This window comes from Perissodus microlepis, chromosome 16 (assembly GCF_051167445.1).
Source record: "Perissodus microlepis isolate ML-2025 ecotype Zambia chromosome 16, ASM5116744v1, whole genome shotgun sequence".
NCBI classification, from domain to species: domain Eukaryota; kingdom Metazoa; phylum Chordata; class Actinopteri; order Cichliformes; family Cichlidae; genus Perissodus; species Perissodus microlepis.
Genome location: NC_140476.1, coordinates 245,907 through 269,171, shown reverse-complemented (window position 1 = coordinate 269,171; position 23,265 = coordinate 245,907). Strand labels below are relative to the sequence as shown.

At 47.7% G+C, this 23,265-nt stretch overlaps 1 protein-coding gene across 5 annotated transcripts; it reads right to left on the bottom strand.

Annotated features, from left to right (window-relative positions):
* Positions 1-1,860: 1,860 nt before the first annotated feature.
* qtman (queuosine-tRNA mannosyltransferase) lies at positions 1,861-23,265 on the bottom strand. 5 transcript variants are annotated; one of them, XM_084954875.1, is made up of 11 exons: positions 23,190-23,265; positions 17,718-17,929; positions 14,422-14,589; positions 13,151-13,324; positions 7,728-7,841; positions 7,585-7,656; positions 4,759-4,868; positions 4,211-4,355; positions 2,541-2,611; positions 2,365-2,456; positions 1,861-2,289 (listed from the first exon to the last, which is right to left on the bottom strand). In XM_084954875.1, the coding sequence occupies exons 1-11, from the start codon at positions 23,238-23,240 to the stop codon at positions 2,215-2,217; spliced, it is 1,284 nt and encodes a 427-aa protein (XP_084811001.1). In that variant the 5' UTR covers positions 23,241-23,265; the 3' UTR covers positions 1,861-2,214. The 5 variants fall into 5 exon arrangements, with proteins under 5 accessions (XP_084811001.1, XP_084811004.1, XP_084811002.1 ...); XM_084954878.1 differs by lacking the exon at positions 23,190-23,265 and adding an exon at positions 22,885-23,125; XM_084954876.1 differs by lacking the exon at positions 23,190-23,265 and adding an exon at positions 22,704-22,877 and having other exon boundaries at positions 1,861-2,276.

Genomic DNA, 23,265 nt, shown 5'->3' with positions numbered 1-23,265 from the left:
AGGGACGAAGAGGTCATGTGACAGCAGACAGAAGCTCAAACTGAAGCGTTCACGTAGCACCCCGCCTCCCCCGCCATCCCCCCGAATCCTTCAGGACTCAGTGATCCTGATCCAATTAGTGGGAGCCCTGCAGTCAGGAGGGGCATCACGGTCCAGCCCCCCACCCCCGCTCAGTAAAATCAGCTGCTAATTAATGCACGCTGGCATCTTCACGCAGCTGTCGGGCTGTGCGGGGACGACAGTGATCCAGATCACATCAGCCCTGCGGCTGGCACTGAGCGCGCTCAGTCCCGCTCCTCCTCACACACACCCGAGGCCTCATTTATCGACCGCTCAGCTGTGCACGCCAAAGCTACCACGCTCACAGGGACTCTTCATCATCACTGTCATTGTTGCATTAAACATGTCAGGAGCTGGAGTTTACCTGTGTCTGTCAGCTGATCGAGGCTACTTCCTGTCTCAGGTGCGAGGCTGACGCAGGAAGTGGTGACAGGTTGTTAATGAGCCTGATTACAACCACAGACTGTACATAAAAGATGGATGAGGTGAGCCGTCAGCTGTTGTGTGAACGTCTGATTATTCCTTCACCTGTCGACACATTAGAGTCTGTTTCTACTGACAGTGGAAAACGCCGTTCCACAACTGTGGCTCAAACTGACTTCGTCGATTCGGACGCGTCATGTGACCTGTTCACAGGAAACCAGTCACATGATTCACAGCAGAGGTTTTCAGCGGCTGACCAGAACCGCGTTTCCCACAGCTCAGCAATCAAACCTGTGACCTCTGACCTCACAGATGTGGGCCGAAGCTCAGCGATCTGAGGAGCCTCGCTCTGACCTCTCGTGTTCAGTCTGGGTCTGTGACCCCGGCTCAGAGGTCGGCTCCTGCGTGTTCAAACCCCGCCCTTGTCGTCAGACACAGCAGCATGGCGTCCTGATGTGATCGGTGCTGATGGTGTCAGAGCAGATGAGCGTCAGGACGCGGCTCTGTAATAAGCTGCGGGAATATTCATGACACGCTTGCTCTGCCCGCGGAACTGATGACATATGGCATGCCAACATGCCGAACATTGCCCGCCATCAACCGTTTAGTGGGCGAGTCCTCGAAGGTGACGGCGCCATGCCGACCTCGTTAGAGACACGACAGCCAGAACAGAGTCACTACGTACATTTACACCACAGAAGAAGAGCGTCAGTCCTGAGGCGTTCACTGTCTGCTTTCACATCAGGTTTATACACTTCCTCCGGCGTGATCAGTTCGCGATCACCAGATCGTCTCAGGTGAAGGTTCACGAGTCAAAACTCAGCCCACCGCAGAGACGTCACGGCCATGGCCACAGTGATGTGTTTTCACGCTGTTTCTCGTCCTGTTCCAGGGCGGGAGCCTCGTCTGGGGTCTGTTCAGGTTCTTTCTGCGGTTCAGAATAAACCCGACTTTCATTTTCTTTAAACCTTTGACGCTCCGCCCCTCAAGGAATTTCCAGGACCAACACCTGGGCCAGGTTTGGGTGTTGATCACATGACCAGAACAGTTTTTACAAGACAATGTTTGGCAGTGATGATGGGGTCATCCAATCAGGAAGCAGTGGCCTCCGCGGCTCTCAAACAGCATGTGTCACATGAGCACAGCGCCTCACTCACGTACGGCGGCTGGTTTTTGGTTTTACTGAAACAAAATCAAACTGAATTTAAAAGTGAAGCGTCTCTGCCACCGATCAATCGGATCAATAACGGCAGTTCTGCTCAAGGCTGCGTGACGGTTCAGAAATGACTTCAAATAAATAAACGTTTGTTTTTCTTATTTGTCTCAGTGTTTTGGCATAAATGGGCTTCCATACCTGAATAACAACACAACGTGTGATTGTGTTAATTCTGATTTTATGTCATGTTTATCAATAACAAACGAGTCCATTTAAAACATATCAGAAAAGTTTTACAGCATCTTCAGCAGAACCACAAACAAACTTCAGAGTCCTGGACCAGGTCCAGGATCAGGACTAGGACCCAGAGTTAAACCAGGATCAAGACCAGGACCTGGTCCAGTCTGATCAGTCCTGTGGAGGAAGAATTGGCCTCTTTGTGGGTCCAGCACAGAACTCCTCCAAGAACCCAGTCTGAGGAGACCAGAACGAGTCCAGACTCGTGGGCTCAGAGTTGGCTCTGATTCTGAGCTCAGTGGCGCCGCAGGTCAGACGCGATGGCGGCAGCGGTGTGTTCAGGGACACGGGGCTGACAACAAATCCTGGAAACGCGGCTTCAGGGCGGCCCAGGAGTAGGCTGAGGTGTCCACCTGCAGAATCAGAACCACATGCTGACGGAGGAGGTCGTCACCGCACGACACAGTTAATCGGTGAAATGCTGTTACCTTGACGATATGTCTACGGGCAACGTCGGGCTTCCTGCAGAGTCCCTGCAGCCGCTTACAGAGCTGCTCAGGTGTGGAGTACAGGTACTGTGCTGCATTAGAGAACAAGTAGTAGTTCAGGTGTGCTCCTTTAAGGACAGCAGAAGAAGAAGCTGCAGAGACACAGGTGTGCTCACCTGGAAATATCTCGGGGTAAACGAGCGCCTTCGGACACAGAGGGAAGCAGCCGCAGTGCACCGCCTCCAACCTGCAACACATTCAACACGTGACTCACCTGAGAGCCAATGAGAGAGCAGAGCATTCTGCACACCTGTACCAGCTACCATTACCTGAGAGTCCTGACCAATGAGAAACCAGGAATAAACAGAACTGACTTCCCCTCAGTTATCACCTTACAGAGGCTTTTATTTTGTTAAAATAAACTTGTACTTTCCCCCCTTCTATCTACATGCAGGCATTTATTTTGCTGATGTTTTTATTTTGTTGAGTTTCCTGTTCAGTCAGCAGGTCTGAGTGATTAAGTAGCACTCTGCCTGTTAGCATGCTAACACTAGCGTGCACTATCGCCCCCTCGGACGGCGCTCTTCTTCTTCTCTGCTGTAATTAGTGCAGGATTCTTTAGCAGAGGAACTTTTGACCATGTGGTCATGTGACTGCCTTGATGTGACTCACTGATCAATAACCTGATCATTAACAATCAGTGCAGAGGCGAGCTGCTGCCTGAGAGTTCAGCTGCTCTGAAGCGATTGATCAATAATGTGATCGCTAATGACCCGATCATTACTGCTGTGAACAGTCTGAACATTAGCTGGATTCCTCAGTGCTGCAGAGTCCTCGTGTGTGCTCGTTTCTCTCATCTGGGATCAATAGAGCTGACATGAATCAGGTGAACATCATACGGATGCTCCGAACTGTGTGATTGGCTGATTCGGGCTGACTGAAGTCACACCTGCAGGACTCTGCTGGACTCTGGACGCTTTCAAAGAGTCCTTGATGTGACACCTGAGTGAAGACTCTGAGGCCTGGGGGGGATGCAGAGACTCTCAGATCAGGACTGCACCGACCGCTGCGACGCCTGCAGTGGAATCAAACGCACCCCGAACAGCAGCAGCTCACGCTGAATTATTAAAGGACACAAACTCAGACATGACCACTAAATAACAGCAGCAGGACATGGTCCGCCAAAATAAAAGCTTCCTTCATACAATGTACAGCCCGTCAAAATAACAGAAGGATGCGGCCCACCAAAATAAAAGCTTGATCATGCAGTCCATCAAAATGACAGAAGGACACAGCCCGCCAAACTAAAAGCTTCTTCATACAGCCCATCAAAATGACAGGACACGGCCCACCAAAATAACAGGACGCAGCTCACCAAAATAAAAGTTTCTTCATACAGCCTACAGCCCATCAAAATAACAGCACCAGGACACGGCCTGCCAAAATAAAAGCTTGATCATGCAGCCCATCAAAACAACAGAAGGACACGGCCCGCCAAAATAAAAGCTTCATCATACAGCTGGTCAAAACAACAGCATTAGGACACAGTTCACCAAAATAAGAGCTTCATCATAAAAGTGTCTGCAAATGTCAACAAAATAAAAGCCTCAGCTTTTACACTGTGTGGAAGAACAGAAATCTGTGGGGGGGGGTCACGTGAAATTTATTTCTGTATTTTAAAACTAAGACCTTTACTTTAAAATTCTGCTGTTTGGTCACCCTCACATTATAATTAAACTATGGTTTTATTCTGTCTATAGGAACTTCCTGCTGCAGAACACCAGAGAGTAAATCTGTATAAAGGCGCATGGGATCAACCCTGGTGCAGGTAAAACAGGTGACTCACATGGCGACGCCGAAGAACTCGTGATTGGCAGTGGAGACAACAACATCAGCCTCACACAGAACCCTCAGGTAGTCCTCCTTAGAGGGGAGGAAACCCCAGTTCAAGATGTGGGACTCCAGGAGGAGTCTGGAGGAGGAGAAGATCTCTGCAGTAGGAGGAGAGGAAGGAGGAGAAGGTCATAAACAGAATGAAATAACTTGCAGATGTGTGTGTGTGCGTGTCACAATCAATACTGTGACCCTCTTAGCCAATCAGAGTCGATTAGAGTCGTCCTAATGGGATTAAATTCAGTGCTCATGAAGCTGATTTAAAGGCTGCTCTAAAACTTTAATATCACACACACACACACAATCACATCATCAGCTGATGATACAATTCGTTAGAAACACAGGGGCAGCAGTGACCTTTGACCCTTAGAAGATGGTTCAACTGCCGCCTGAGAACCAGTGAGAGGAGAAGCTGCTGGACTCCTCGAGCCTGGTTCTGCTGGAGGTTAAAAGGGAGTTTTTCCTTCCCACGTGTGTGTGTGCGTGTATTTGTGTGTGTACCGGGCACGTCGGTGAAGGTCTCTCCGAGCACGGACAGGTGGAAGTCGAGTCCTCGCTCCTTCAGTCTGAGCAGAGTGCTGAAGAACAGCTCAGGGTTTTTATCATGCTCCCTGCACGCGCACACACACACACACACACACACTTTAATACATGTATGTGAAGTCTGAAGGTGGTCAGGTGGCTGTGATGTCAGAGGTCAGAGGTCAGCAGTGCTTGGGACAAGCCAACAGAAGAACACGCCCAGCTGCTGTTTGCTTCCTGTTTCCTGCATGTAGGTGACTTTCTGTGTGGCGTCAGGTGTTGGTGGTCGCCTCCACCTGATCCTCTGCTTACACAGTGAAGGTCAAACAGCAGCCGCAGCGGCAACAAATTCGTAGCTCGTTCCGGCCAGCCTCAGATAATTCCCTCATTTCCCGCAAACCTTTCAGTCCTTCAGCGAGCCTCCAATCCTCCTCCCCGAGCATCGCCGTGACGGGGAGGACAGAGAGTTACCACCCCCGCCTTCTCGGTCTGAGAGCGTAATTAACAGGATCAACCTCTCAGTCACCAGAACCCTCAAATTCATCCACACAGGAAGCTGCAGCGTCCGCCATCAGCCCGAAAACTGATCGCAATCATCCTGATCGCCTACCAATAATGCTCCAGTCACCAATCAGGTCTCACACTGATGATGTCATACATCTATAAACTACCAGAAACATGCCACCTGTCACATGAAACTGATCCATCAATCACAGCAATCTTCAAATTTCACAATAAAATCTATTCAGACTCAATACTGCTGACAGATTTACAAAGTAAAAGCTCAGTTAGATAGTTCATACTGTCAAGACTTTCACAGTAAGAGTCAGTTATAGAAAGTAGGGTGATTTGTTTTTCAAAATAAAAGGCCTTAGTTAGAGAACATTACAATAGTGAAAAGTCAATTATTTTATCAGATAATAAAATAATAAAATATAAATAAAATCACCATTTACCATTTAGTTACAGGAATTTAGCAGGCTGCTTTAAAGCATAATTTCAAAATAAAAGCCCCATTTGCTGACAGTCTGTTTTCAGTTTTTTGTGTGCATGCTCAGTGAAGGGCCAAGAGCTCATTAATATTCATCGAGCTCCAGCACCGTGTTCACCTGGAAGCCCCCCCTCAGCAGTAAGAGGCTGTAATCTGAGGATCGGGGCCAGGCTCAGATTAAAGCCTGATGAGCTGCAGCTTCAATCAGAGATTAACAGGAAATCCTTGTCGCCGCAGCCGTAATCCATCTGTGTTTGTGCCACCACAGCAGCTTACAGCACGCCGCTTTGTCACCGATACAACGCAAGGTGAGGTGCACACGCCGACGCTCACCATCAGCCTCACACTGCAACACGTCATGTTTACAAGCCTCCACCTGCTGTAACTGTAGTCTGATTACTTCATGATGATAGAGGATTTGTGTTTTAATGAAAGTGAACTTGCAGCCTCACGCTGTGAAACTTTTTATACGTCTTCATTAACATTTCACTCACTCAACCTGACAAACAGCAGGAAACTGTCTCAAAGCTTCAAAATAAAAGCTGAAGATTCTGTGAAATTAGCTGTTTTTTACTTTCAAAATAAGAGCTTTCCTTTCAATATAACAGAACTTTTCATAATAAAATAACATAAATGACAGGGACTAGAAAGAGAGAGCAGATTTCTCCTGTACTGGCTTCCCTTCATTGGCTTCCTGTTAAATCCAGAATCCAAAATCCTGCTCCTCACATACAAGGTCTTAAATAATCAGGCCCCATCTTATCTTAATGACCTTGTAGTACCATATCACCCTATTAGAGCACTTCGCTCTCACACTGCAGGCCTACTTGTTGTTCCTAGAGTATTTAAAACACTATCTCTACTTTCAAGATTAGGCTTCAAACTTTCCTTTTTGCTAAAGCATATAGTTAGGGCTGGACCAGGTGACCCTGAATCCTCCCTTAGTTATGCTGCAATAGACGTAGGCTGCCGGGGGATTCCCATGATGCACTGGGTGTTTCTACCTCACTCACTATGTGTTAACAGACCTCTCTGCATTGAATCATATCTGTTATTAATCTCTGTCTCTCTTCCACAGCATGTCTTTATCCTGTCTTCCTTCTCTCACCCCAACCAATCACAGCAGATGGCCCCGCCCCTCCCTGAGCCTGGTTCTGCTGGATAATAATAATAATAATAATAATAATAATATGTAATAATGTGTATGCGTTAGTCCCCATAGGGAAATTACTCCTCTGCATTTAACCCATTCAGCCAGTGAAGCAGTGGGCAGCCACCAGTGCCGCGCCCGGGGAGCAGTGTGTAGGGACGGTACCTTGCTCAGGGGTACCTCAGGGTAGCCGTTCAGTGGAGTCGAAACCCCCGACCTTCCGATCATGGGGCAACCACTCTACCTACTGAGCTATCCCTGCCATTGCCAGAGGTTTCTTCCTGTTAAAAGGGAGTTTTTCCTTCCCACTGTCTCCAAAGTACTTGCTCATAGGGGGTCATATGATCACAATGACTTTACAATATAAAGCACCTTGAGGCGACAGTTGTTTTCATTTGGCGCTGTAGAAATAAAAGTGCATTGAATTAAAATGACAGCTTTATTCGAGGTTTGTTTTCTTAGGTTTATTGTGGCAGTTTAGCTCAGGTCTGATGTTCCATGAGTTTATTTTACAGCTGATATAAAAGTCTCATTCTGGTTTCATTTTCAAAGTAAAAATAGTAAAATCTTTTATTCTGAAATGTGTTTTATTTTGTTTCGCTGCCTTGGTTTAAAAGAGTTTTCAAAAGAGTTTTCAAAGTAAAGGCTTTCAGACTGAACTCACCACCTGTGAGGCCACACGATGTGCAAAGGCTTCACCTGGCTGGCCACGCCCCCCTCTGCAGGCTGCTCACACCTGTCGGGTCACAAACTGACGTGAGACAAAACTCTTTGAGTCTTTGAGTTTTACCAGAGATGGATTTGTACCGTGGCGTATCTTCATCGTGAGCTCTGCTCTGCTGCTGCTCGCCCTGCAACATGATATCATCAACACGAGACTGCTCAGTAGGCCGCTGCAGGAGTTTGTGTTTAGGCAAGAACCTGAAAAAGAAAGAAAAACAGGAAATGAGTGGAGACTGCAGCGCACTCAGAGCAGGTAGTGTCCACCACAGAGATAGAAACTTCAGACCCGTTAGCATCAGGAGCTAACGGGTCCTGCTGTCACATCAACAACGGTCTTCTCCCCTGATGAGCCGCAGCCGCTGTGAGTCATCAACCAATCAGACACATTTAGAGCTGGAAGCCCCTCCCCTAAGATTTAGAAAACAGTGACCCATAGTGGGGACTGTCAAAGGTGACATCACTTCCTCTGAGCACGCTGCTCTGTTACTGTTCTGAGATCCTGCAGAGGCTCCAGGAAAGTTTACGTGGGAACACAGGGGGGAGGGGAGGGGCGAGAGGGGGAGGGGGGTGTCTGGAGGTCGTTTCCTCCTCCCCACAGAGCTGGACGGCCTCTCAGTGGAGTTTCTGCCTCTAAAGCTTCTGGGAAAACTTGATTCAATAATCCATTTTATAAATTAGATGTTTGACTGGAGACAATAAAAACATGAGCGTGTCCACGCCAGGGGGTGGGGTGGGGTGGGGGTGGGGGGTGTAATTATGTTATTGATAAATGTGCAGTGATCAGGACGATGACCTCACCTCTGAGTCTGATTAAACACGAAGGAATGAAGGTCAAAAATCACTGCGGCGCATTTACTTCATTACCAATAATCACAGCGCCAAACACACACCGACTTCACCTCAGCCCAGAGTGCCAAACGCACACCGACTTCATCCAGGCCCAGAGCGCCAAACGCACACCGACTTCATCCCGGCCCAGAGCGCCAAACGCACACCGACTTCACCTCAGCCCAGAGTGCCAAACGCACACCGACTTCATCCAGGCCCAGAGCGCCAAACGCACACAGACTTCATCCCGGCCCAGAGCGCCAAACGCACACCGACTTCATCCCGGCCCAGAGCGCCAAACGCACACCGACTTCATCCCGGCCCAGAGCGCCAAACGCACACCGACTTCATCCCGGCCCAGAGCGCCAAACGCACACCGACTTCATCTCAGCCCAGAGTGCCAAACGCACACCGACTTCATCCAGGCCCAGAGCGCCAAACGCACACCGACTTCATCCAGGCCCAGAGCGCCAAACGCACACCGACTTCATCCCGGCCCAGAGCGCCAAACGCACACCGACTTCATCCCGGCCCAGAGCACCAAACACACACCGACTTCACCTCAGCCCAGAGTGCCAAACGCACACCGACTTCATCCAGGCCCAGAGCGCCAAACGCACACCGACTTCATCCAGGCCCAGAGCGCCAAACGCACACCGACTTCATCCAGGCCCAGAGTGCCAAACGCACACCGACTTCATCCAGGCCCAGAGCGCCAAACGCACACCGACTTCATCCAGGCCCAGAGTGCCAAACGCACACCGACTTCATCCAGGCCCAGAGCGCCAAACGCACACCGACTTCATCCCGGCCCAGAGCGCCAAACGCACACCGACTTCATCTCGGCCCAGAGCGCCAAACGCACACAGACTTCATCCCGGCCCAGAGCGCCAAACGCACACAGACTTCATCCCGGCCCAGAGCGCCAAACGCACACCGACTTCATCCCAGGCTGACACTTCCTGCCTGACTCTGCAGTAACACTGACAGCTGATCCTCAGATTGTGCTCTGTCACAGTGCATGGCTGCGTGCAGGTTTTCTACACCTGAGCTCAAAGACTCAGAGACTGTGGTCCTTTTACTGTGTGATCATCATGAACACAACAGCTGCTGTCAGTGATCCCCGATGTATCGCAGTGTTTGGATCTCTGTAATAGGGGTGGGTTTAAAAAAATTGATTTTCCGATTAAAATCAATTTTAGCTTGGAAAAAAAAAAAAAGAGTTATTGATTCATTAAATCCTCAATTTTTAAATATAAATGAATTTTATCAGCAAGTCCAGAATCTCAGTTTGAAGCTCACAAAACTATTTCAACAACGACCAAACAGCTAAAACAGTAAATGAGAGCAGGTACACGGATTCGGCACAAAGACGTAAACACAAAGCGCCGACCCGACGCATCAGAATCTGTGAGCTGTCGGCTTACTCGCACAGACACGCCGTCGGGGCTGAAAGCCGACAGCTCACAGATTCTGATGCTACAGGTGTGCGACTCTCCAAACAAAATCCACTGAACCAGCAGCAAAAGAAGATCCAAACTACGCTTCACATTTGATAAACATCGTCATGAATTCCCTGACTTTGCTGTTTTTCCTTCCACCACGATAAATCACACTTCCTGCACAGCTCTCTCTCTCAGTGCACTCAGAGAACAATTTCCCATCACAAATCTCTGTTTTCTTCACTGGTCATTATGCACCAGTCTGCTGTTGTGTTCACTGCTGTCGGCCTCCAACAATAAAGCCTCATTTCTGCTGTTCAAACTGAAGAAACTTTTTTTCAGATTACAAACTCTCAGCTGTGTCTAATCAAACCTCTGTGACTTATATCTGCTGCACTTCAGCAGCATCAGGTAATGTTTACATGTCGATTCATGGTTTTATTTTAAGGTTATCGGCTATAAAAAAAGTCAGACCAGGAACATGTCCTTCATGTTTTTGTTTTATCCTCAGTTACTTTGTTGCCATGATGCCAGGGCTCTGTTGAAAATGAGATTTTTAATCTCAATGAGATTTTTTACCTGGATAAATAAAGGACTAATACTTTGACACAAAGGCCTCTGCTGTGATGCTCACACCTCTGAAGTCTCACAGTGTCAGCTTTGATTTATACATAGATATAAAATATGGATATGTGCTGATAAATGATGAGAATTATAATATTTCTGACTGCGTCCAAACTGAAATCAGTGACAATACTCTAACCCTACTCTAAACGCACACATTGTTTACACCAACACAGATTATCTGTCCCTTCACCGACCTGAGAACCGTCACATCATCAGTGCACAGTGACTGTGAGTGATTAAAGGTGACCTGCTCCACTGAAGCCCTGAGAGCGGACGTTAACAGGTCTGCCAGTGTTGTGCTAGAAATCCAAACACTGTGTGTGTGTGTGTGTGTGTGTGTGTGTGTGTGTGTGTGTGTGTGTGTGTGTGTGTGAGTGAGAGTGAGAGAGAGAAAGAGATGGAGGAGGCAAAGACGACACTGTTGTTATTGATATTGTGATTAGAGCAGGGCGATATGACCAAAAATATTTATCACGATATGCATTTGAAAATTTGCGATAACGATATAACTGACGATATAATTGACACGAGACAAAATACTTTACAACTCCACAACTTTATTAGTGCAAAAAAACCATCAATGTATTTTCACTTAAACAAGCAGCTGTTTTTTTATGTGAATTAAAGTTATATAAAAACGTAACAGTGCAAATGCAAATTCCTCGCTGACAGTCTAACCAAAAGGCATTTCCAGTGGAAACTGGCCGACATATCCTCAGCATAACCATGTATAACATCCACAAAACTTAAAAAGAGGTTAAACACACACAATACGGTAATATTATGTTGAAGCGCAGTACGTATCACTCCGCGAGGCTCCGCCTACGACAGCCGTAATGCTCCGACAATCCATCAAGCGGTGCGGCTTCGTAGCTTAGCAAAGTCGTACTGAAACATTTGACAGATTTTCGAGCGCCGTGTACATAAAATCGTTTCCAGGTCAGTAAACACAACCAGAGTTCATACATAAGGCTCACGGGATTATAAGGGGCTCTGTCGACTTTCAGAAAAATCAAAGGTTTGATTTTAAGTGCGCCGTATTTTCCAAACAACACGGTGATAACGACGGCCGCTAGCATGTTCTACCAAAAATAGTGCTTTGTTGTGTATCTGACGGACGAAAGCTAAACCAGTTCCACCACTGAAGTTGCAGCATTTTTACAAACCAGTTCTGCTTCATCCATTTCATTCAACGATCCGCTTTTGCTCTTCTCGTTCTGCGTCGCCGCCATGTGCGTATGTAAACAAAGGCACTGCGCATGCGCGTTTTACCCATATTCTATCGCGATATTTCATTTTCCTATCGTGGCCCAAAATTACACCGGTATTACCGTGAACGGTATGATATAGCCCAGCCCTAATTGTGATGTCTTAATTCTATATGACTTTAGTATTGATTAATATCAGAGTATCGACTTTTTGGACAACTTCAGTGGGTGCAGGCAGAGGCCGAGGCTGCAGGAGGAAGAGGAGGACGCGTCAGAGACCTTCGTTGGTCTGTTGTCGTTCTCCACTCAGTGAGTTTGACCTGCAGGAGGTGACAGCCACTATGAAAGCAGACAAAGCTTAGAAGAGCAAACACTGCGGGCAGGAGGACACCTGCTGCTCACGTGATGCGCTCATTGATCCTCCTCGCCGTGATGGATGCTCCGTCTGTGCACCGCCGCAAGTCAATCACTATCCAGTTACACGAGTCCACCTGTCAGAGCCGCCTGATGGATGGAGACCACAAACACCACACTGCACGCGCTCCAACAAGCAGCGGCGTCCTTCTTGTGCCACAGAAAAGAACGAGGAACACCTGCTAACGAGCTAAATCAGAGCTGTGATTGGTCTCAGAGGGGAGCTGTGCTCAGGTGTGTTCAGAGGCAGCTGTACTGTGTTTCTCCGCTCTCACACATTCTCGGAGCGAGTTGACCGAGAACATGATGATTGCCATCTCTTTATTTTATGAAAACAGAGTTTAAATGTTATTCAGTGAAATGAAGATTTCATGGAGCTCTCTGCTTCCTCCTCAGTCTGAGCGTTAACACTCCTGTTTCCTGTGTTGAGCATGGCGGAGGAGGACGTGGAGGATGGCGGCCGTGTCATCACTTCCTCACAGTGTGAGGGCGGAGCATGAGACACATGAGACACTGCAGAGCAGACGTCCTCATCACGACAGGGTGATTAGTGACAGTGTTTCAGATCATGGAAGTAAAGTAACCAGTAGTATATCAAACATCTGTATCCTGGAGTAACTAAGTAATGTACTGCATTACTTTAACTCTCTGGAGTATAATTGGCTGTTTCTGACCTCTAAATTTCACCTTTAAAAACAGTTTCCTCGCCTTGTTTGTTGTCAGTCTTTTCAGCACAAGCTCAGGTCTGAATTTACTGACTGTATCAACACAGCTCATCTAAAAATCAGGCAAAAACATAAAATCTGAGTAGAAAAAGGATACTGTAACAAACACAAACATGTTTAACGAATCATTTGCATAACTTGAAATGTAAATATAAATTATACATTTTAGTAACCTATGCACACGATTTGTAAACAGCAAAGTTATTCAAACTATTTACAGGACAATCAGGAGTTAGGGGACTGCAGGTTTGCCGTGTACTGACCTGCTGACATCAGGAAACTGGAGCGGGAAGTTCAGGACCACACACTTGGGCCTGATGAGGCGGTCCAAGTCTTTGGGGCGATGGTCTGGGATCTTGTTCATGAAGGAGGGGATGGATGACAGGAAGGAGTCCATGTTGAAGCGGGAGTTGAAGACCACGACATCTGCCACCAGGCTGGTGTCGCACACACACACACACACACACACACACACACACACACACACACGTTCACAGGTGAGACAGAGGACATGAAGCTCCATCACTGAAGGCCGCGCTCTGCAGTTTACCTGAGATTCAGCTCACCTGTCTGAAACAAGCTGCTGTAGCTCCTCCCACTTTAAGACAACTAAACTCTGATTGGCTGCCCTCACATAGAAATTATTTACTTATAGTGTGTAGCCGTGTCTGCACCTGGAGCTTTTGACCTATACACACCTGTGTAACGTGAACTTTGACCTGAGGTCAGAGCTTCGTCCTGGAACAGGTACACCTGTGTTTACGTCCTGAAGTTCAGACTAACTCTGAGGAGAACCTGGGCAGGAGCGTAAGGACCCGCTGTCTGCAGGTTTACATAGGTCACGTTTAAGCTTCAGGTGAACATGAAGACACGCCTCCATGCAGTGATCCAGATCAGATACATTAGTTTGGACTGAGGCTTTGCGGGGAGGCGTGCGGACACCGCTGGGCGCGGGCCAATCAGACATCTGCTAACGATCCCTGCTGTGTTATTTGATGGCACTGTAACCACGTTAGAGGAGACGGAGCGGCTCGGCTTATTGACGAGCTGCCCGCAGATCAACAACAATCAGTTTTCTGCCGCTCGTTACTGTCCCGCCGCTGATTAATGAACACTACAGCCCCTGCAATTAACCAATCGCATCCCAGCAGCTCATTAACCAATCACACACTGCCTCACCAAGGCAAACTAGAGCACAGCGCATCAATCAGCTAATAATCAATAATCAGTTTACGGGCTGGATGCTGGCAGTACGAACATCAGAGTAGCCATTACTCAGACAGCTGACAGGAAGCTGATCGGCAGCTTTCTGTGGCACACCGCCAGCTCCAGACCAGCACAAACCCCAGACCAGCTGACACGCTCCAATGACGGTAATGATAGTTACCGAAGCACATGGTTTCTGCTGCTGTCTGCATCACCCTCACAGCCTAATGGTGTCACAGCCCACACCCTGGACCCAGCAGTACCTTCTGGTTAGGCTCTACAAACGCAGCACGACATGGACTCCCCCACCCCGTACAAACACACTCACCATGAGAGCACCTGGTTGTAGCCGTACTGGAAGTCCCTGTCCTGGTGTCGGCGGACCGGATAAAGCAGCTGGTTCTCGTGGAAGTACAGCACCTTCTTGAGCCGGGCCAGATCCGGTCTGAGAGCCGCCAGCTCACACAAGCTGAGGACGGAGCTGCTGAAGAGGAGCCTGCAGAAAGAGGAGACGATGAAGGAGGTGCAGACAGCGTGTCAGCAGCTCAGCTGATCATCTCATCCTCAGTGAACTGCAGAGCCGACGCCTGCTTCCTGCTTCGAGCAGGTGATGGTGTAAGGCCGGAGGAGGAGCTCCTTCTCCTGGGCTGCACTGATGGAGAGGGCCAGTAAGCGTTCAGGGCTCACATGGATGCTTGAGTGATGGTTCGTGGCTTTGCTGAGTAATGTCAGAGTGAGTTTTCAAAATAAAAGTCCCTGCTTCTTTCATGCTCTGGGAGGGGGGGGGGCACACACACGGACATGTCCTCATACAGTTGGTGACAGAGTCTAACCCACACAGAGAGATCAGAGGCCGGTGGCTCGTCACACCTCGGTGTTTTGAAGGAGTAGGAGGTCAAAGGTCAGCGTGGCGAGATGATGAATCTTTGCTCCGAGGATGAGTCAGAGCGTTGTCCCTGTAAGAACGGTGGTATTGATCTGCACTCTCTGATGTGATCAGATATGAATCAGCAGCTTGTCAGAGTGGCAGTTTCAGGTCGCTGTGATCCCTGCCTGGTTACGGTGAGTCGCTGTGGACACGTCAGACAGAGAGTTTGGGATGTGATGACATCTGTAGACACGTCTGTATGAAACACTGTGGAACCATCTGCCTCCACAGATTAGACGGGCCTCTGTTTTTAAATGTCTTCACCCAGAGAGACGATGGCTTTCAGTTGACTGGATGTTGTTGTTTTTTAATGTAGAGCTTATTCTTTTGCCGTTTCCTTGTATCTGCTGTTCTTATGTCCTGTGCAGCACTTTGCGCCTGTGCTGGCTGTTTTACAGTGCTTTATAAATAAAGTTGGATTGGAACTCGAAGCTCTGTTTGCTGCTGCAGTTACTGATGACATCACCTAAATGTTGAGCTGAGCGCCCGACCAGCCCGAGCTCCACAGGACGCTAAAGGTGTTAGAAACAAACGCTCAAACTAGCCCTTGTGAGACTGCAAAGCATGCTGGTTGGTTTGTTGGAACGGCCTGCTGAGCGGATGTGTAGCTCGCTGCTACCAGCACAAGGACAAAGGTGCTGATGTTGGTCACATGGACTTTATCAGAACAAATCGCATGACACCTAATCTGAGCACGCTCATTAAAGAGGTTCCACGAGGCAGGGTTCCTCAGGGTTCCGTCTGCGGTCCTCTGCTCTTTCTGACACAGCTTACATTTCCAGCCTTGGTGTAGTTAGTGTGAATGCTTGAAAAGCATTCACAGTATTGTTCTTCAAATCTTTATTGTGTGGATGCTGATTAAGCATCCACACTATTGAGTTCCTGTTTCTCTTTATTCTTTATTTTTCTAGTTGCTTCTGTACGTTTTTTGGACTTTAACTACTCCCACAATTTTTGTGCTATTTTCACCGTTCAAACTTTAAACTATTCTGCTATTTCTGGAGATGGGTGCTATGACTTTTGGTAGTTATAGCTATTATACTTTTTAAAATATTAAGCTTTTTGTGCAATTTTTTGTCCCATCAAAATGAATGGGAAATTTCCGCAATTCTGCTAAAACTTGCTCGTTTTTGAAACTTAACTACTTCCTCATACTTTCATGTAGAAACTCCATTCACACTTTAAAATGTTCACAAATTATTGGGCTATTCATGTATGATTCAGCTTTTTCATGTCTGTTACCGTTTTCATCTTATCCCTCTTTAAGTTTTGAGTTTCATCTTTGTGATTTTTCAGAAAATACATGCGTTGTTATGGTTGCTATGCAGTTGGCTTTGAGTGGGCCACTTGTCCTTTTTCAATCTTCTCTTCATGTCCGAACAACTTGCTACTTGCTCAATTTTCCCTCAACCCCCACAAATTATACATCAAAACGTAGGTATTTTTGCTGGCTTTCAGAAAATGACACTATCATTGTTGTGGGAGATACAGAATTTTGGCAAATCTCCTCAGAGCAACACAAAGTGTCATGCTTTTTTTCACCCATTTCAGAGTTTATAATGGGTGTATATGGGACGGAATGTTGGTGCTAGAGTGAGACAGCTCAACTGCTAGAGTGAGAGGAGCGAAAAAATTAATCTTGAAATCTTCTCTTTAAACTGCTGCTGTGTCCACAGCGTTTGCTCTACAGGTATGATTTTACCCTCAAAATGTAGCCATCGCTGTCCTCTTTCATCCAATGTGTTTATTATTGTAATAGGTGTTATGGTTCTGTCATAAATGTCACCAATGCACAGCCTCCTCCCTCCAACTCTTCCATAGACTAATGTTAAAATGGCTCAGAAGGTTCGTTTGAAAATCAGAAGTACAGGCTGTCTTTACACTGTCGTCACGCCCATATAATAAACTCCACAGGCATGAAAACTGAGAATTCAGTAGACTAGACATTGCTGGTGCTCACGGTGAAAGAATTTTCTCAATACGACGTGTACTTTTGATTTGGGAACGATTTGTTTCGGGCTGACTTTCCTGTTTATTTTAAGCAGCAGAAGTGAGGTGCATGTCTGTGTGCGTGTGTATGGAGCCATTGGGTGCAGTCACTATAGCAACCAGGCTCACACCTGCTTAACGAGCTCTCTCTCACTCTGCCAAGATTCATCTTAAACACTTCTCTTTCAACTGCTGCTGTGTCCACAGTGTTTGCTCTACAGCCATCATTTTACCCTCAACGTCGCCATCGTTGTTCTCTTTCCAACAGCGTGTCTTTCAAAGCTTTCAAAACTGTGTGGATCCAAGTGGAGGGATCACATTTTAGTCATTCAGTGATTTAAAGAATATGAACTTCATATCATAATATTCATTCAGATGTTTTCTGACTCTAAATTTTCATTTCCCATTACTTAAGTTTTTCTAATTTACATTTAAACATTTTCAGCTATTTTCCAACTTCTGCTGTGTGAACATCAGCTTTCAAAAGTTCTGCACTTTGGTTTTCAAGTGAAAATTTCTGTATTTTTCATCTCATTCAAAATTTTTAACTTGAAATTCAGCAATTAATTAATTTCAGTGCATACATTGAGATTTCAGCATTCACACTGCAGTTTCTTCAGAAAATGCACTTTTAAATGCAGGTTTAAACCACAGCCACCCCACAGTGAGGGTTAAAGTGTGGATTGTGTTACCTGTCTGGGTCTCACCTGTATGACGGGCAGGCGGGGATGGTCTGGCTGAAGTAGAGCGCCGCTGTTCTTGCCCTCCAGTGCCATTTTTTGGCAGGTAGCGTGAAGACGGAGCAGCCTGCGATGTTTTCCTTCAACAGGTCCATAAGCTGTTTGTGCGAGCCGCCGTAAAACGCCTCCACCAGCAGGATGCGGGGAGGCGGGGTCTCCTGTGCGGGAGGCGGGGTCTCCTGTGAGGGCAGATGAGAGCTGTTACTCACAGATGGAGTCATATACTCTTCATACACTCTTCAGAGTCATGAAACACCTGAGCGTCAGTGAATCAGGTTCGGTGTAAAGCGACAGGTGCACGCTCAGCGTCTGTGTGCAGCCACGCCCACACGCTCCATATAAGGACACATGTGCACCGGGCTGTCACAGCAGGAAATCAGGAGGGTTTGAACTGTCAGAGCGGAAAGTGGAAAAGCTTAAACAGTGGAGCTGGAATAGGCTCTGCCCCCAAGACCCTGATTACCTGTTGCTCAGGTGTATTAAAGCAGCTGGACAGATGTTAGAGTGTATTTCTGTTGTGACTGAAAGCTGCTTGTCAGCGTTTGTGTGTGATGATGCTCAGGTGTGTGACGTCACCCGGGACTCCAATCTCACACACACACACACACACACACACACACACACACACAGCAACACACACACACACAGCCACACACACACGCACACGCACACACACACACACACACAGTGTGTATCACTGTTTACAAACCATGAATGACTCATACCAACATGATCAATATGATCAATAACACTGATGATTATTATCACTGTGATCATTACTGCCATGCGTGTTGTGACGCAGCACTGCAGCGCTTCCTGTCAGACAGGAAGTAGTGGGGTCGGTGCGTCAGGCCCATTGATGGTCCATCAATCATATTGATCACAGCGATACAGGAGAGCGATGGCTTTGTGAGCGTGCGTGCAGGCTGATGGAGCTGATGGAGTTTTCCTGCTCATCACTTGGACGGAGCAGAAGTTTTGCACCAATCTGCTGACACGCGAGCTGAACCGATCACACGGGCTGCTGCGCCGGAGCAGATATGGAGGAGATGGCGGTGCGCTGCAGGGCGATTAGCTGCCGCTGCATTGTTGTTGCTGTCGTTGTGTTGTGTGCGCTCGCAGCTCATCCCTCAGCACAATGCGTGCTGATGGATCCATTATGGAGTTTACGCAGCAGCGGCTTCCGCTGAATCCCCTGCCCATGATTTCCAGTCCGCCTCCATTTAGCTGCCCACAAAGCACTCAGCGCGCCCGCACACGCTCAATCAGTCCATATCACCGGGCATGGCGCGGCAATCAGCACCGCCAATGAGCCGATTTAATGCAGACAAATCTGAGCACAATGTCGGCCGTTATTCTGAAAGCAACTTCCTGTCTAATACAGTCGGAGGACGCCGCGACCTTCAGAGCAGCCGGGCCCACACACACAGCAGGAACCCAGAAACCGAGAGCGCTCTACCCGAAGCGCCGCTTCCTGTCAAACATCTGTTCATTCAGAAATCAGACAACAATCAGCCTGATGTCATCAGTGTTTCCATGTTTACATCACACGAGCTTAAACCTCTTCTCTGAACTTTCCACAGCTTCCTGTCATCGTCTCCGAGCTGCTGATCAGGAGCACCGACCTCTTTGGGCCCTGGGACCACATGTTTGACCACCCCCTCCCCACAAACCTTCAGATTTCTGATCATCATTAATAACAATGTTATTTACAAAAACAAAGAAGTTGCTTTTGTCTTGCTGTGCTGACCTCTCACACTGAGCTCTGGGCCCTCACCAGGCCCTGAGCCAGAGGTTGGAAACACCAGATTAGAGCAGGGCGATATGATCAAAAATATTTATCACGATATACATTTGAAAATTTGCGATAACGATATAACTGACACTAGACAAAATACTTTACAACTCCACAACTTTATTAGTGCAAAAAAAAAAAATCAATGTATTTTCACTTAAACAAGCAGCTGTTTTTTTATGTGAATTAAAGTTATATAAAAACGTAACAGTGCAAATGCAAATTCCTTGCTGACAGTCTAACCAAAAGTCATTTCCAGTGGAAACTGGCCGACATATCCTCAGCATAACCATGCACAACATCCACAAAACTTAAAAAGAGGTTATACACACACAATACGGTAATATTATGTTGAAGCACAGTACGTATCACTCCGCGAGGCTCCTGCCTACGATAGCCGTAATGCTCCGACAATCCATCAAGCGGTGCGGCTTCGTAGTTTAGCAAAGTCGTACTAAAACATTTGACAGATTTTCGAGCGCCGTGTACATAAAATCGTTTCCAGGTCAGTAAACACAACCAGAATTCATACATAAGGCTCACGGGATTATAAGGGGCTCTGTCGATTTTCAGAAAAATCAAAGGATTGATTTTAAGTGTGCCGTATTTTCCAAACAACACGGTGATAACGACGGCCCGCTAGCATGCTCTACCAAAAATAGTGCTTTGTTGTGTGTCTGACGGACAAAAGCTAAACCAGTTCCACACCAGTGAAGCTGCAGCATTTTTACAAACCAGTTCTGCTTCATCCGTTTCATTCAACGATTTGCTTTCGCCGCCATGCTTTTTCCGACGTGTGCGTATGTAAACAAAGGCACTGCGCATGTGCGTTTTACCCATATTCTATCGCGATATTTCATTTTTCTATCTTTGCCCAAAATTATACCGGTATTACCGTGAACGGTATGATATAGCCCAGCCCTACACCAGAATATTTAACAGTTTGTTTTTGATCAAATGAATCTGCACAAACAGACAATAAAAATGACTGAATCATGAATGAAGGGATGGTGTTGTTTCAATTGTTTTAAATAAAGTTTATTTCTACTTTTCAGTTATGTGTGCACGAACCTCGAAACTGTCAGCGACCCTCGTTTACTTTACTCGACCTCTCGTCACCTTTCACAGTAAAAGCAGGTTCAAAGAAACTGGACTGTTTTCGTGTTCGTGTCTGATCACATTACCTGATTTTCAATCAGTAAATAAATGATTCCATCAGTGACGTGAAAATAAATGAATGTTCTTAGAGACATTTCAACCCCAAGGCTGACACACACACACACACAGACTGCTATTAATGAAAACAGGAAGTAGAATCAGGTCTGTGGTGCAGTGGTGAGATTTAATAAAGATCAGAGAGGAAATTCACATCCTCACACCGGGACCGGTCGATCAGACTGATTATCGATCGGTGCTCGATGAAGCCGGGTTTGAGGGGCACGTAGATGAGGCCAGAGCGCCGGACGGCGAGGCAGGAAGCGTGTCAGTAGACGTGAGCTGGATGGTTCCACCGTGGAGCCGGCGGGGGATTCCAGCTCACACTCATCTCACCTAAACACCTTTCCTCCCACTGCGCCTGGAAGCTGCCGACTCACTTGAAACAAAGGGTTAATGCGAGCGGCGTTCCCCATAGGGAATCCCCCCGCAGCCTGAGTCAGGCTGGAAACAGCATGCCGCAGAACCACGGTGTGGGCGGAGCCCCGACAGCCTCAGCATGCAGCGGCCGGACCGGTCAGGATCAGGCAGGCCAGCCTCCACCCTGCCATGACGGACAGAGCTCCATCTACAACCACAGATGCCCATCGCCCAAAGCTTTCAGGAGCTCTGCTACGAGGTTTCAAGACGAGCACTGGCATCACGGCGAGGGGCGTGTCTGACTGTGAAACCGCACACTCATTGGCTAATCTGTGGAGCTTCTTCTCCAGCAGCTCCCTGATGAGTCGATAATCTCCACGACCATGAACACGGAGGCAAAGCATCACTTTTGCTCTAAACCTGCCCCTCCGCCTCCACCCTCAGCCGGCAGTCCAAACCCACAGAGGTGACCTGTGCTGAGCTCCGACCTCACCACCTGCTGCACGCCTGAGCGTGCTCCTCCTCGGCCCTGCAGAGCAACTCGGATCGCGTCTGATAGCAAAGGTCACGACCCCTGGGGTCATATCGGACTGAGACATGAACCAATCACATGTTTGTTTTTTTCTCCTCTCATTATTAAACCCTCAGCATGGACAGTACTGTGCCAAAGTCTTGAGCCACCCCTCGTGTCTTTATACTTTGCGTGTGCCATGCTGAGGCCTGTTGGAGGACAATAATGTGATGACAGTCCCAGTAGCACTGCACCCGCCCCCATCTGCACTGTAAATGTCACTGTGGGGTTTTCCTGCTCAGCCCACAGTGACTCTGCACTAACTGATGTACAGAGGATCTCCACAGAGCCTGCCTCACTCTCACCAACACTAAACTAAAACTACAGAGAGGTGATGGTCGCGTTTAGCGACACTGTGGGCGTCTTTAAAAGTCTTTTCATAAATCTGCCTCTGACACATGCCCTCCTTACAACAATCATTAAAAACACCAAAACCAGCAGTGAAACCAATAAAAACCAGAGTGAAACATCAAACCCACTGTGGAAATTCACCGAAACTAATGAATATGAGTGGAATGAATGTAACGGCTCACTCCAGTTCTCTGATCTGTCTCAGTGTTCCTGTTTAATGTTTGGATGTTTAGAATCAAATATTATTCTATGTGGTTATTTTGCAGTATTGTGAAATTCATCCGTAAACCATTCCCAGTCTGTCACTGCTTGTTTTGCCGTTCAACGTTTTTTATTCAACTCTGATGTATTTATGTTGCACTAAATCCCAACATCAGTTGCCTCACAGTGCTTTCTACTGTGAGGTACAGACCCCACAATAATGCTGTCAGGCCCCTGTGAGCAGGCACTTGACAACAGTGGGGAGTAAAAACTCGCTTTGACAGGAAGTTTACTGTGGAGCTGGGAAGTAAAAACCCACTGTGATCTGAGATGGGATGACCTGAACGTGATGCTGGACACTGATGGGGTGGAAATAAGAACACCTGGACCTCACAGGTGGAGGAGCTGTACCTGAGTAACGCCAGCAGGTACATGTTTCTTACTGAAAATGAAAACACACCTGAGACACCCCAGAGCCTTCACCTGTCACTAGTGCACCCATCAGCTGATTCATCCACAGACTGGTTTCTCAGAGCAAACACCTGCACAGGTATCCATCACCTGTACCTCAGTGTGCGTCTGAGCGCAGGTACGGTGTTTGTTGGTGGTGAGTGCAATGACCCGAACACTCTCCCACGCACCGAGTCAGGGCTCTGTCTACGTCCTGGAGTAGCACTGTTTCTAGGCTTCTCCGTCCTGCAACGTGTTCAGCTCCGTTAGCACCGTTAGCATCGTTAGCTCTAAAAGCATATCACCAGGACTCAGTTAGCCGATAGCGGCTAACAGCTAGCCGCTATCAGGTAGCTCTCCTTCCCCGGTGCAAAGTCCGCTCCTCCCCCCCACTCCCCGCCACTGGCAGCCGGCAGGAGGACCGGAACACCCGCCGGTCTGCTTCCACCGAGGACCCTCATACGAACGGCCAGTTCACCGACAGCGGTACACTCACCTCTGACAGCATCTCCCGGATCACAGCAGAATACGCACGGTCTGACGTCATCACGTCGGTTTAGCCAGCCGCTCTT

What these genes read in the sequence shown, in the direction of transcription:
- qtman (XM_084954874.1), bottom strand. Translation starts at nt 22,757, where the DNA reads ATGAATCAGCTGATGGGTGCACTAGTGACAGGTGAAGGCTCTGGGGTG. An exon ending in AAGGCTCTGGGGTGTCTCAG is followed by an intron (nt 17,930 to 22,703) that starts GTGTGTTTTCAT and finishes CTGCCCTCACAG; the next exon opens with GAGACCCCGCCTCCCGCACA. An exon ending in ATCGTGTGGCCTCACAGGTG is followed by an intron (nt 4,869 to 7,584) that starts GTGAGTTCAGTC and finishes GTGCGCGTGCAG; the next exon opens with GGAGCATGATAAAAACCCTG.